The sequence below is a fragment of the Callospermophilus lateralis genome, chromosome 5, assembly GCF_048772815.1.
Source record: "Callospermophilus lateralis isolate mCalLat2 chromosome 5, mCalLat2.hap1, whole genome shotgun sequence".
Lineage (NCBI taxonomy): Eukaryota > Metazoa > Chordata > Mammalia > Rodentia > Sciuridae > Callospermophilus > Callospermophilus lateralis.
In genome coordinates this window covers 142555824-142570955 of record NC_135309.1, presented here as the reverse complement: position 1 = coordinate 142570955, position 15132 = coordinate 142555824, and the positions used below count along the sequence as shown (strand labels likewise).

General features: G+C 38.3%; 1 protein-coding gene across 4 annotated transcripts in view; it reads left to right on the top strand.

The window, feature by feature from the left end:
* The first annotated feature begins 34 nt into the window (after positions 1–34).
* Drosha (drosha ribonuclease III) overlaps positions 35–15132 on the top strand; it is a 117512-nt gene continuing 102414 nt past the window's right edge. The window contains exons 1-5 of one of the 4 annotated variants that reach the window (XM_076857323.1): positions 35–123; positions 1365–1491; positions 2820–2885; positions 6046–6879; positions 11049–11141. In XM_076857323.1, coding sequence (XP_076713438.1) covers positions 2866–2885; positions 6046–6879; positions 11049–11141 — 947 coding nt within the window. In that variant the 5' untranslated portion in view covers positions 35–123; positions 1365–1491; positions 2820–2865. The remainder of the gene's footprint in view (positions 124–1364; positions 1492–2819; positions 2886–6045; positions 6880–11048; positions 11142–15132) is intronic. The other 3 variants (XM_076857325.1, XM_076857326.1, XM_076857324.1) reach the window with 3 other exon arrangements.

Below are 15132 nucleotides of genomic sequence, written 5' to 3'. Positions count from 1 at the left end.
TTCCCAGGTTTGCTTTTTAATTCCCTCGGTTTCCTGTTCCGGAGGCGCGGGCGGCGCCACTGTCTTGGTGGTTGTACTATTAGCCTGGTTTTTCTCTGACGGCGACCAGCGCGCTCCCCTTTTGTAAGTGAACGCGGCGCCTTACGGGTTGTGGAAGAGGGAGTGTTTCCGAGTGTTGGGATTTAAATCGGGCTGGAGCCCGGGTCGGGATGAAAGGCGCCTGAGAGTAGGGGTCAGGCAGCCTTTCTCCAGATCTGCTGGTAGGGCAAGAGAGTGACCCTAGGCCCGGATCTCATTGATAAATAGAATTGAAAAAGGATGGCTTTCATTCATTTGTGGAGTGCACGTGTGGTCCAGGCCTGGGGCCGTCGGGGTTTACAAAGGGGCAAGTAGGCAAGTCTGGTGCAGCTCACAGCCTGGCGGGAGATGCAAGCTGGTAATAAGCATCAGCTGGATGAAGGTGACGGGGCTGCCGATTGAACCGGGGGTTCCCAATAAGAATGTAACACGCTTTGTAACTCTTTTTGCATTGACGTTACTGGACTTATTAATTGTTCAGAACGTCTCCCTCAGTTTCCTTGCTTCCGAATAGTAACCTAGGAGTAAGCAGATGCAAGAAACAATTACTTTTCCAGATGCAGTCAATTCCTTGACTTTGAATTCAAGGTTGCACCCAGAACTTTAATTTCATGGTCAGTAGTTTTAGATTTTCGACTATAGAAACATCCAGTAGGATTTGGTAGTAAGCATTCAGTTGTTACACATTGTACAGTTGACCACTTCTAGCTTCAGTTCACTCCTTTGTGTTCGCCAAGATCCTGTACATACCTCTTTTGTTTATAGCCTGATATTGGTTTTTTTGTTGTTGTTGTTGTTGTGGTTTTTTCGTGGTTCTGGGCATATTATATTTTTAAAAAATACTGTATGAGTTTTCTGAGTCCTGTTGATTCTGTGTCTTACTCATCTTTGAGTTCACAGAGCCTGGGACAGTGCATGCATAAAAGAAGGTATGCTTTCTGGGTGGGTTTTCTTTTCTTTTTTTGGTATCAGGACTTGAACCCAGGGATCTTAATTATGGAGTCACACCCTCAGCCCCTTTTTATATTTCATTAGAGGCAGGGTCTCCCTGTGTTGCTGAGGGCCTCACTAAGTTGCTGAGACTGAGTTTGCACTCATGATCCTTCTGCCTCAGCCTCGTGAGTTGCTGGGATTCCAGGCAAGAGCCACCCTTCCTCTGGGTGGGTTTTGATGATGTGAATCTGCTGATACACATGGAAGAAATATGTACAGAAGTGACATAGAGACCATTGATGATCATACCATTGATGAGAAAGTAAAATTTATCGAGCACTTACTGTGTGCAGGATGCTCTTCCAGGGATTGTGAAGAATACAGAAATGACTGAGTCAACCAATGTGTCATCAAGGAGCAAATAATCTAGTGGAAGAGTTTGACTTGTGCACACATGACTGTAACATGAGCCAGTGTCTGGTAAGTGCTATAAAAGAAGTAAGTATAGACTAAGAGCAGTGGAAGTCTAGAGGGAATGGAATTATTTCCGAAGGGGAATCAAGAAAGGGTGATAGATTGAAATTCATGGGGCAGATTCATAGAGCAAGAGATTTTAAAGGAAATGGGAACAAAGAACAGACTAACTGGGAAAGTGTGGGGTAGTCAGGGCATCATGGGGAAGGTAATAGATTCTATTGGTGGTGTGTGGTCTGTGACAGGAGTTTTTTTTATTAAAAGCATTTTGCTAAAATTCAAATATTTGAAAATCCAGCTATGTTCACAGTGTTCTTCTGTGGGAATAGTAGAGAATGGAAAGAATCATAACTGTCATGTTAACATGATTATAAATATTATAAATATATATTTAAGTGCTGGTCTTAGTGATTTTTGTGTTTGATTTATGCGTTATTTTACAATGAAGGAAGCTTTTGTGTGAAGAGGCAGCAAGGAAATGTTTCTGGTCCCCAGTCTTTTAACAAATTAAAGATGGCTTTAATATTTTTAGCTGATAGTTTTGAATCAGTAAAAAAAGAAAGACATCTTGGGTTGGGGTAGTGGCTCAGAGGTAGAGTGCTTGCCTAGCATTTGTGAGGCACTGGGTTTGATCCTCAGCACCACTTAAAAATAAAATAAAGGTACTGTGTACACCTACAACTAAAAAATAAATGTTAAAAAAAAAAGAAAGACATCTTAAAATTTAGTTGGAAGCCAAATGTTGTAGCATACACTTGTAATCTCAGCCAATAGGCTGGGAAGATCACAAGTTCAAGGCCAGCCTTGGTAATTTAACGAGACCCTGTCTCAAAATAAAATTTAAAAAGCTAGGGACTGGGTGCAGTGGCCATGCCTGTAATCCTAGCGGCCTGGGAAGCTGAGGCAGGAGAATTGCAAATTCAAAGCCAGCCTCAGCACCTTAGTGAGGTCCTACACAACTTAGCAAGACTCTGTCTCTAAATAAAATATAAAAAGTGTTGGGGATGTGACTTGGTAATTAAGTGCCCCTAGGTTCAATCCTGGCTGCCCCCCAAAATAAACAAATAAATTAAAAAAAAAGAGCTAGGGGGGTATAGCTCAGTGGTAGAGCTTTGCCTAGCATGTGTGAGGCCTTAGGATTGAGCCCTAGTACCCACTTGCCAAAAAAAATAATTTTTTTTTAGTTGGAAGCTTCACTGCAGTTTAACATGCCCTTAATAGGCTAGATGTGTTGGAGAATAGGAAATCAATGTTAAGATACTTACAAAAATATTTCATAGCACTGGCAGTTTAGAAAACCTGATTATATATATTTTATTCCTTCTGTCCTTTAGAACTTATATTCTCTGTGGAAGATGTGACATATCCAGACAGTGCATCATGATGCAAGGCAGTACGTGGTGAGTGGCAGGATATTAGGGATGGCAGTGCTGGGGAGAACAAAGAGAGGAACCAATTCAGGTTTCGGGCCACAGAGGGTGTAAGGGACTTAGATAAATTGGAAAAGTGGAAAGTGTGCTCATTATTAATAGTGGGCACAGGAGAACAGAGGTTCATGTACAGGAGTAGGATCCTAGACCAAAAGAGTTAATGAAACATCTAGGGCCCTTCCCTGATGAAGTGTGTGGTTCTGAGGACAAGTAGACAATGAAGGTGGAATTATGTAATTAGTCAGTAGATTATGGTCATTGTAGGACCTGCCAACAGGCAGCACTGTGTTGTGAGAGTAGGGAAACCGAAGAAGGCCCCCAGCAGTGATGGTGCTTAAAAGCCCAGCAAGGATGTTACTGTAGTAGCCAGACAAGAGACAAAGATGTGAAATGGATTAATTCAGGAAGTATTTATGAGCAAAAATATCAGTAACTTTTATTTATTTAAAAACTTTGATTACGCTATAGTGGACACATAAATGATAGGAACTTTTAAAAAAATTTTAACTAAAGGGTGAGAAAAGAAAAGTTCACAGATGATTTCCTGGTATATTAGTTTTGATGACCAGTAAATGGTATCATTTATTAAGATAGGAAACTCTAAGAAAGGAGAATGTATTGTTTTGGAGGGGAAAATCATCATTCATTCCTTTTAGGAAATGTTGAATTGAATTTGTGGAGTCAGTGAGACATTGAAGGAGAGCGGTTGAATTGGTAGTTGGCAGCTTAAGTCTGGAGTTCTTTGGTGGCTAGAGATGTAACTTTCAAAGTTACTGAGATGAGTGGTAACTGAAGCAATATAAGTGGTATGATTACCTTGGAAAAGAGTGAATAGAGTGTTCAGGCTGGATTCCTGAAAAATACCAGCTGATCGGGAGCTGGCACAGGAGGAACAGCTGGAGAGGTAAGAAGGATACAGTGAGAGAGTTGTGTCAGGAATTCAAGGAAAACATCTCTGAAGGAGGGGGCAATTGGACTGAGTGCCACACAGAGATTAAGAAGGTGATTGAAAATGGCTATTTGTATTCAAGACAGGGTGGACACTGCTCAGTTCACTCACTGAAGTGATGGCCACAGCTGAAGTCAGATTAGAGTGAATTGAAAGTATATAATCAGCCTTCTACATTCAAGTTTTCTGCATTCACAATTCAGCCAACTGCAGACTGAACATATTTGGGGGAAAAATGTGAGAAATGTCCTCAGAGCAAAACTTGACTTGGCTGTATGCTGAGCACTATGCTAAATCCATGTGGATGAACCGATGTGTCAGCGTATCTGCTGGACACCACAGATCCTGTCTCCAGTATTTGTGTATTTGTGTACTGTGTAGGTAGGTCTATGATAGTTGCATCTGTATGGGACACACAGATACTTTTTTTCTTGTCATAATTTTCTAAATGATATAGTATAACAATTATGTCACATACATTTTGCTGTAAGTAATGCAGAGGTGATTATTTTTAGTGGGTGTGGGGAGTTGGGGATTGAATCCAGGACCTCACGCATGCTAAGCATATGTTTTACCACTGAGCAATATCCGTAGCCCTGGAGATATTTAAAGTATATAAGAGGATGTGCATAGGTTATGTGCAAATATAATGCCTTGTATTTTGGTATCCATGGGGTTGAGGGTCCTCGCATCAGATCCCTTGAATACCAAGGAATAACTGTATGCTCTTGTCTCTGTTAACTTGGGTTGCCATTCCAAAATACTATAGGCAAGGTGGCTTCAGAAAAACATTTATTTCTCATAGTTCTGGAGGCTGGAAGTCCAAGATTAGGGTGCTAATGTGGTTGGACTTTCTTCTATGGGGAGGACCCTTTTCCTGGCTTCTAGGTAATTACCTTTTTGCTATAGTCTCACCTGGCAGAAGGAGAGAGGTATCCTATCTGTTCCTCTTTTTATAAAGGCACTTATACCATCGTGAGAACACGCTAACCCTAATTACCTCCCAGAGGCCCCAGATCCCTATTGCATTGCACTGGGGATAAAGGATTTAACGTAAGAATTTGGGGAGACATGAACATTCGATCTGAAGCAACTTTTTTAGGTTAATTGGTCATGAAAAGCAGGAAAAACAAAGTGTAAAGTGGTGGAAGTCCTGAAGGCCAAGAAAAGTATTTCATGTTGAAATGGACCATAGCATTTTCAAATGCTGCTATATAGGGTCTGATAGTGGGGAGAGGTGAAAGATTGTTGAGGGAGGATGGTTATCTCAAATGGGTGTTTGGGTACGGGATCCAGAGTGCATGCAGCAAGATAGGCTTTGTGGGGAGAAGGGAATTTGGATCAGACAAAGTTGGATGTGGATAGGCTTGTAGAGGAAGTTCTTTTCTCATGGTTTTAGTGTTTCTGTTTGGTAGAAGATAGGTTTATTGTTAATTATGAAGAGGGATCAGGATGTCATGGATGCCTATAGAAGATTCTTGGTAGTTCTGGCGGACAGGAGAGTACATTGGCTGCTGAAGCACGCAGGAAATATCGTGGCAAAATCCGTGACTGAATTTATGTGGGCACCAGTCTCCCCAGTTGGGTATATTTTGAATGCTGCTTTCTGGTTGGCCTACAGAAGATGAATGTTGGATCATTCTAAAGCTGGGGCATTGCCAGGTTTTTGTAACTGAAGTAGAGTGGGGCAGAGGAGTGTAGGTTATTTAAATATGAATTATTGAGATGCTGGGCCATGAAGTTTATGCTGAGTTGGGAAACAGGTGCAAGTGGGAAGATGATGGTGTAGATGTAGAAACAAGTGTGTGGTCAGGGCAATGTGATGAGGTCAGGACTGGAGAGGAATGTGAGCAAGAACATGATAGCAGATGGTTGAATAATGGGATGTTGGAGTTATTTTGAAGGAAGAGCAGCTTTAAGGATTGACAAGTTATAGGGGTGGACCATGGTCGTGGGTTGGGTGACTGAGGTGCGAAGAGGAATTTATTGGTTGTAAAGAGTTTTAGAATCTATAAAGAACCGAGTTTTAGAGGGTTGAGTATTCCAGTAGCTTGACTGAAGGGTCTGTGAATACTCATCAGGATGGTCAGTCATTTGGGAAACCCTGTTAATAGTGAGGGTTTTTTGTTTTTATTTTATTTTTTGTCTTTAACTTTTCCCTTTTAATTTTTTCCAACAAAGTCATAGAATGTCATTCCACCCAGGACGAGGGTGTCCCCGAGGACGAGGAGGACATGGAACCAGACCCTCAGCACCAGCTTTCAGGCCCCAAAATCTGCGATTGCTCCACCCTCAGCAGCCTCCTGTGCAATATCAATATGAACCTCCAAGTGCCCCTTCCACTACGTTCTCGAACTCTCCAGCCCCCAATTTTCTGCCTCCAAGGCCAGACTTTGTACCCTTCCCTCCACCCATGCCTCCATCAGCACAAGGCCCTCTTCCCCCTTGCCCAGTCAGGCCCCCTTATCCCAACCACCAGATGAGGCACCCCTTCCCAGTGCCCCCCTGTTTTCCACCCATGCCACCTCCCATGCCTTGTCCTAATAATCCCCCAGTCCCTGGAGCACCTCCTGGACAAAGCACTTTCCCTTTTCTGATGCCCCCTCCTTCCATGCCTCACCCTCCGCCCCCTCCGGTCATGCCACAGCAAGTTAATTATCAGTATCCTCCAGGATATTCACACCACAATTTCCCACCTCCCAATTTTAATAGTTTCCAGAATAATCCAAGTTCCTTTCCACCTAGCGCTAATAACAGTAGTAGTGCTCATTTTAGGCATCTCCCTCCATACCCAGTCCCAAAGGCTCCCAGTGAGAGAAGGTCCCCAGAAAGGCTCAAGCACTATGATGATCACAGACACCGAGATCACAGTCATGGGCGAGGTGAGAGGCATCGTTCTCTGGATCGTCGGGAGCGTGGCCGCAGCCCCGACAGAAGGAGACCAGACAGCCGCTACCGATCGGATTATGACCGGGGGAGGACGCCATCTCGCCATCGCAGCTATGAGAGGAGCAGGTAAAGGCACATGTGAGGTGCTTTAAGGAACCACATAGACTCTGACACAGTAGATTTCCATTTTCCTGTAAACCAAATAAAATGTGCATTTCAACTTGTAAAAGGAAAGAAAGCACATTTTGGGTTTTGTTTTCAGGAAACAAAGACAATAATAAGTAAATATATGTCAGAAAAAAAAATGGTTTTGAAAAGCATACAAAATTACCAGCATAGATTCATTTCGACAAATGTAAGACTTTTTACTCTACATCATACCATAGACATTTTAATGGTGATCCTGTGACATGAAAGACCTTGTACTGTGTTTTGTGTTATCAGAGATTTGATTATGTTCAGTGTGATTATCATGTCAGGTTATGGCATTTGAGTTCTTTTAGAATCAGTGATGTGCATGTGTTATCATTCGGTAAGTAAACTAGTTTACAAGTAGAGCTTACTTTCTGATCTTCAGGGTAAGTATGTGTTGTACGTTGTTGCCTTCTTACTTTGTTTCTTTGCAAAGTGAAGTTAAGATTAGTTACGTGTGGTTGTTTATTTATTTATTCTTTTGGGGGGGCCAGAGATTGAACTCACTGAACTACATCCCCAGCCCTTTGTTTTATTTTATCAAAGTTATAGTTTTGAAATAGCTTTTAGTCTGATTTGTTGCATTGAAATGTATTCACACTGAACAAAGTTGTGTTTGAAAAGCACTTCCATTCTAGATTTATGTTTCTTTTTTTCTAAAACAATTTTCTGTATATGTGAGAATGTTGCAATCAGCATTCTTAAAACTGAGATTTTAGGTGGCTTCTAGAAATACTTCAAAGTCACATGCAGAGTTTTATGATTACATATGTGTTTTATCAGAAGCTTGTGGCAGATTTTCAAAGATGTAGGTGTGAATTTGTTACATCATTGGTTTATATGGAAAAATAATAGGACATTTAATGATTGTACTAATATTTATTTAGCCTTTAGTGAACTCCCTGTCCATGAAATTTTGAGGTTTTCATTTTGTCAAGCCAGTAACAGCGCTTCTCTTCTCTTCCTCCAATCATGTCTCAGTTTTCACATTTTCGTCACGGCAATATTGATTTGATTTGGACTGCATATTTTGCTGATAAAGGGTAATGGTATTCTCTGCCCTGAAGGGAGTAACTAGAGCTCAGAGAGATCTTGGAGGGGAAATATGTTTTACCTTGTGCTCATGGCCTGCAGAGGGGAATGTGTTCCTTATGGGATGACAGTTCTGATTCTGGTGGGCCATAGCTGAAGGAGAGTCCATAGACTTTTCTTTATTTTTTCTTTTCTTTTCTCTTCTCTTCTCTTTTTTTCTTTTCTTTCCCCTGTAGTATTGGAGATTAAACTCGGGGTGCTCTACCACTGTGCTACATCCCCAGCCCTTTTTATTTTCTATTTTGAGACAGGGTCTCAATAAGTTGCTAAGACTGGCCTCCAACCTGATATCCTCCTGTCTCAGCCTTCTGAGTTGTCTCAGCCTCCTGAGTTGTTGGGATTACAGGTGTGTGCCACCACACCCAGTGAGAGTCCATAGACTTTTAAAAATCTTTTTCAGCACAAACTATTGTTTCTGGTCAATTTGTTCTTAATTATTTTCTAAGGAGATATAGTTGGCAAAAGCCTGTTATGTTTTATTTTATAGTTTTATGTTAAAAATCTAAACTGGAAAGAGTTTGTTAATAGTTTTTTCTTTAAATGTTAAGGTGATTGTTAATAACCTTGTCCTTGGGAACATTTTGCTGCAAACATTCTAGTTTTTTTCCCTCCATTTTGAGATGATGCTCTAATTCAGGGGGTTGTTAGGGCTCCCCTGTATATCTATTATTTTTCCAAGGCTTAAACTTCCAATTGTGTGTGTGCTCTAAGGTACTCAGATGTGTTGTAAACTGAGGATCTCTATCACTAAGTGCAGTCAATGCCACAAGTTACTTCTAATCTCTGATCTGAACCATACTCCTTCGCTGTGAAGGATCTCCAAATTTCTCAAATGATCTTTAATTATATCAGAGTTATTTTGTAATTGATTAGCACTTTTGCCCTGGAGTTGCCTTGGTAGCATGGCCATATTATAATTGGCTCCCTTTTAGTTATTAGGTTGAGTGTCAGTTATTTATCCTATATGAAATGTTTCTGTGAAACAGACATGGGGCATGTGAAGTCCTAATATAACTTCTAGAACTATTTTGGGAAAAACTGAAACTTTATAAATTGATATGTTAGATTGTTTATGCAAATTCTAAGGACTGTCCTGGCTGCTTCTCCCCTTGCTTCTTGGTGTAAGTAAAACTATCCTTTTATAAATTCCATGTTTCTTTTTTTCCTCCTCTGAATTTGGTTGAATAACAACCATAAACTTTTGGGCAAACTGTTTCTAGGAAAGATTTGTAAAGATGCAAATATAAATATATAGGTAATACATACATATATCTACACACACACAGACACACACACACACACACACACACACACACACACTTTACCATGAAAGATCAAGGTTACTCTAGGGAACGGGAAAAGAAATAGCCACAGGTGCGGGTCGCCAAGCTTGCTGTTCTGCAATGTGGTAAGGCAGTGTGGACTGGGCTTCACCTAGATTAGTAGTGCCATCACACATTATTACCTCTGGCTTTTCTAAACGTGTAGCCATCAGAGGACTAGCATAATGTACTCAAGAAATATCTTAATGCTTGCAAATAGGGAAGAATCTTGGGAAAAATAACACAAGCATAAATTTTCTTCCTTTAAATGAATTCATAGTGAATTGTATTCAATTCCTGCCCACTCAGAATTAGCTATCATCATTGAGTGTTAAATGCAAAATTCTATTGCCTATATGTTAAAAAACAAACAAAAGTTAGAAATATCCTCTAATTAGAATTTTATTTGGAAATTATTGGCAGTTATTCTTTTCAGCAGCCATGTCATTAAAAAATTACATTTTATTTTTTATATGTGGCACCGTTCACTAATTTCTATAATTGAGATTTACTACCTAAATGTAAACTGTGATTTTAGAAGTATATCAGATGAATGTAGAATCCTAAGCTCTGATTGTTTTATTTGGATAGCTGGTGTTACCTGAGGGTTGTATGTATGTCAAAAGCATACTTTTCAAAGCATTCTTTCTTGAGAACAGGGGATTCTTTAAGTGAAAAATAAATTTTGTTTTAATTTCTAAGCAGTCACGGATCTCTATAATAAGTTTTGCTTTCAGTATATTAACATTTCTTTTATTTGGAATAGGTTCGGGGATATTTTTGATTCAGACATATTGTAGTCTTCTTGCTGATCCCTAATCTGAAAGCCCAAGTTGAAAATGCTGTGGAATTCAAAACTTTTTGAGTGCCTACATCATGCTCAAAATTTTTTGTATTTTAGAGCATTTTAGATTTTGGATTTTGAGGTTAGGGATACCCAACCAGTAAAGTTTATGCAAATATTCCAAAATCTGAAAAACTCTAAAATCTGAAGCACTGTTAGTCCCAGTATTTTATGTAAGAGTTAGTTAACCTGTATAGCATTTTCCCCATTCTAGGTTTGGCTGGTTATTTCCCCAAGATTTGTAGTTCTCAAACACATTGGAGTTTAGATTTTTGTTCCAGATCTTCATTGTAAACTAAGAAGCAAAATTCCTCATTCCATTTTTACACTGGATAAATTCAGTGTCTTCATTTAGAATTTTTTTCCAGATGAAAATAGCACTGGAGTGACTTAGTCATGGTCTCCTGGTGGGTTGGTGATAGGGGCGACTACTCAGGCCTACCATTCATAATGGTTCAGAGAACCTTATGTGAATCTTTACTGTAAAATCTTTATCTGCATTTATTTGATGGGTGAGTAGAGTTTTCTAGAAATCAGTAGAAGACTAAATAACCAAGAATTGACTGGAAGGTCCTGAGAGAAGATGATGATAAAATTCCCTTTATTACTTAGCTTCAAGTATGACTTCTAAAGAAAACGGCAAAAACTTTCCAAGTTAGTTAAATTCTATGAAGAAAAACTCCTTTATCTTCTAACAAATTAAGGAGGAATAAAAATGTCCCCTAGTGAATAGTGCCTGGAAAATTCTTAGATGTGGTCCATGTATTTAGAAGATATATTCAGTGAAGAGATGGTGTTTTTGAGTCTTTCTGTTGAAAACAGCTCTGTGTATTAATTCCTTTAAGAGAGCGGGAACGGGAGAGACACAGGCACCGGGACAACCGAAGATCACCATCTCTGGAAAGGTCCTACAAAAAAGAGTATAAGAGATCTGGAAGGTAAGCAAGGAGTTGACACTGAAAGCAGTAGTAGGGTTATCTCCGTGGATTCAGATTTTGTGCTTGTGCAGACTGTCAGCCAGGTCTTCATATTAGCTTAGCATCTGACCAGGATGACCCATGGAAAGCTAAGCCGCCTGGCACTTTTCTTCCCAGGTGCGCTGATTCAAGACTAAAAATGCAACAGCCAGTTTATCTGACCACAGTGCCATAAAACTGTATATTAATAACTCAAAAAGTATTTTTAAAAGAATCTTGGGAATTCATAATTATGCTCTCAAATTAATTTGGTTTGGGAAAATAGAACAAAACTGTAGCTGCATTTTTATAGATTAATGACATCAAGATTATTATAATTCAAACCTTATAGGATATAGCCAATTCTGTATCTAGAAATAAAATTCACCGTCTTATATGATGGTAATTAACAGCAGCAGTATCCTGAAATCTGGTAGATTTGAGGTCGTTTATTAGCTCTCCCAACTTTGTTACTGGGCAGAATTATCCACCCTTTTTAAGCCCCAATGACTTTATCTGTAAAATTAGTCATATTTATCTTATTGAAGGATGAAGGATTACTTGAATAATATACATTATACACTTAGAATGGGACCTAAAGTAAGTGCCAAATAAATAGTTATATAATTGTTATCTGAACACTTGGCTTAAGAAATTGGTAGAGTATAAGAAAAGCAGAAAAAAGGATTTAAATATAAAATAAATTAATGAAACAATTATAACAATACAAGTATATTTGTATTTGTCCTTTGAAAGATCATACAACTTAAAAATGACAAGAAAAGAGAAATAAATATACCATTAATTTTATGAAAGTATAAGAATGAAAGAATTTAATTGTAAAATGATATAAAGATAGATATTTAACAAACTAAAAACTTGAATGTTATGGGTTGGTTTCTAGGAAAACAAAAATTGAAGATGTTACACAAGAAGCAGAAAATGGTAATAGGCCAATAAACATGGAAAAGTAGGAAATGTTGAATTTGTACCATATCCATAAAGTTTTAAATTGTTCTTGAACACTGAAGAAGATGAAAGGAAAGCTTAGCTCATGGCTGTGGTATCAGGAAGACTCAGGTGGCAAGATCTAACCTGAGAGAAAAGAAACTACAAATCAATTTCTCTTGAGAATATGGTTATAAAAATACTGATTAAAATTCTAGCCAGTTGTTTTCAGTAGTGTGTTAAAATTACCAGTGGAGTTTATTTAAGACTATATGGGTAGATAGTTTAGTATTAGAAAATCTATTCTTTGTGTTAAAATTTGTAGGGTTATCTCAGTATCTGCTTTTTAGATATTTATAAAAACCCAGCATGTGTTTATGAGTAAAACTTAATTAGGAATATAAGACTTCTGTAACCTCCCGATGAACATCAATGATGAAATCTCAGGAGTCAAATTTATTGTGAAAAATTAGAACAATGACAAGGAGATCCCATTACCATTGTTACCTAACAGCTAATTGAAAACAGCTATTCTTGGAGGTCTCAAGTATTGTACTAATGTGAGGGATATCATCGTTAACAAGAAAAACAGGAAAAAAAAAAAGTTAAGTGCTTTTTATGAGGACAATTACATGTTGCTTTGGGAACACAGAAGTGAAAACCCCAGTATAGAGTAGTCCTAGAAGGAATGCATTAGTGCAGGGGGACAGCCGAGGAGGAAATTGGAAGAGCGAAGAGCATGTGTGGAGGTTGCCTTGTGGAGAAATATCCAGAAGGGCCAAGCCTGGCCATGGGGAAGTCAGTTTTGAAGGCTTCTGTAGTGACCCACACAAGATGTGACTGTGGCCTAGAGCAGCACAGTGGCAGTGGTAATAGGAAATGCTTATGAGAGAGTCAGTAGGACTTGATCCCTGATCCAGTGTCAAGTGACCATGTGAGGTCAGTGTTCCTTATTGTGGATGGGGGACACTAGAGACAAGTTCAATATGGGGTATACGAATTTTGAGACCCTGTGAATCAACCAAGGAGTCAAGGATATAAGAGAAAAGCCAGGATATTGTGTTGGTGGAAATGTATAAGAGCTAGAAATCTCCTTGGTCTAGTGGTTTCTTCTTCAGTGCCCAGTAGCTCTCAGAGGGCAGATTGGATCCTGTGAGTTCTAACTAATGAAGCAGATGAGAAAATAAAAATTAGAGATGTATGTATTGTAAAGGAGGAAAAGTTATCACAGATTGCAGTAGAGTATATTGTTAGAAAGAAACAGTTTGGAGTTTGGATTTTGAATTTGGGAGTGTCTGAAATACCTTAAAAAGGTGTTTTGCTTCTGTTTTGAAACACCCCCTCAAAGTATTGAAGGAAGGAAAGAAGGAATACTAATTGCTGTACACAATAGAAAACCCTGACCATCTGTCATTCAGCACATCTATTTAAGGGGATGGGGTGAAGATGTCTTTTGCCTGTGTTTCTTGATATCTATGATAATAATATTTAAAATTTGGTGGGAGTTTTTAGAACATGTCGAAATGCTTTTGTCAACATTTAGCTATACTTTCAAGCTATGATACTGGGTGAGTGACTAATTTCTAAGGCTTTTTCCTCCTTTATAGATGATGTTAATATCTGCCTAATGGGATAAGATTAAATGTGAATCAAGTGCTTAGCAGAATGTCAGGCTCAAAGTAAGCACCAAAACAAACAGAAGCCACTAGGAGCATAGAGGTGCTGTCAGCTGATGGTGTTTTATAGCCTTCCTGGATGCCAGGAATACCTAGTTAGAAAGTGTAATAGAAAAAAACCAAAGTAGATTCACTACCGTATTTTAATTAAAAATTAAACATAATAAAATTAAAACATGGACCAGTGGGGAGAAAGTTATAAATGTAGATCTCTAATTTTAGTGTAACTTCAGTTGAAGTACTGGTTTGAGAACTTCATAATGAATGTTTTTCTTTGGAATAGAAGTTAAGGTAATGAAGAAAAGCAGTGCATGCTTTAGTAGTAGTATTCAATGTTTAGGAATTATGTAATAATTTAGAAAATTTGTTATGAATATGAATAATAGATCAGTGAAGGAAAAACTGGGCAGGGACTGGGGATATAGTTCTGTTGGTAGAGTGCTTGCCTCACGTGCACAAGGCCCTGGGTTCAATCACCAGTACCACCAGAAAAAAAAAAAAAAAAGAAAGAAAAGAAAAGGTAAAAAGAAAGACTGGGCAGCATTCAGAAATATATGAAACATCTAATAAATAATATGTAAAGTTGTATCTAATAATAAAGTTTTTTTTTTTTTTTCAAATCAGGAGAAACTGGCAGTTGGTAAGCCAATTGGTGGAAAAATTAAAATATATTTCTGCTTTGCATCTTGGAGAGAAAGACTAGAAAAATTTAGTGTAAAAGTAACTAAGAAAATATTAAACACTATTTAGCCTTAAGATGGGAAAGGATTTCCAAGCAAAACGCTAAGGCAGGAAACATTAATAAAAAGATCTTTAGATTTGGCTTTATAAAAGTTAGTGGTAGAGTGCTCACCTAGAATGTATGAGGCACTCAGTTCAATTCTCAGCACCACATAAAAATAAATAAATAAAATTATTGTGACCATCTACAACTAAAATTTTTTTTTTAAAAAGTTGTATATAGCCATATGTAAAAAGTATTAAAAGGAAAACAACTGGAAAAGGTTACAATACATGTGAAAGATGATAGACAGTTATCTTAATAAAAACTTTCCCACTAAATTTTTAAAGAACTACAATTCTAATTTAAAAAATACTGCCATAGTATATGACCAAGATGTTCACAAATGAAGTGACACAAAATGTATTCATTTCAATGGTGATAAAAATTTGTAAATTAGACTTTTTAAAATAAGAATGACAAATATTATAAAAGGAACTATATTGGTAGGATGTGTAGAAATGGGAACTTGGTTATGGTTTTGACAGTAGAGTAAACTGGTACTACCTATCTGGAGAGGGGCCTTAAAAAAAGTACACCCATTTTGGGAAATAATCTAAGTGTGCAA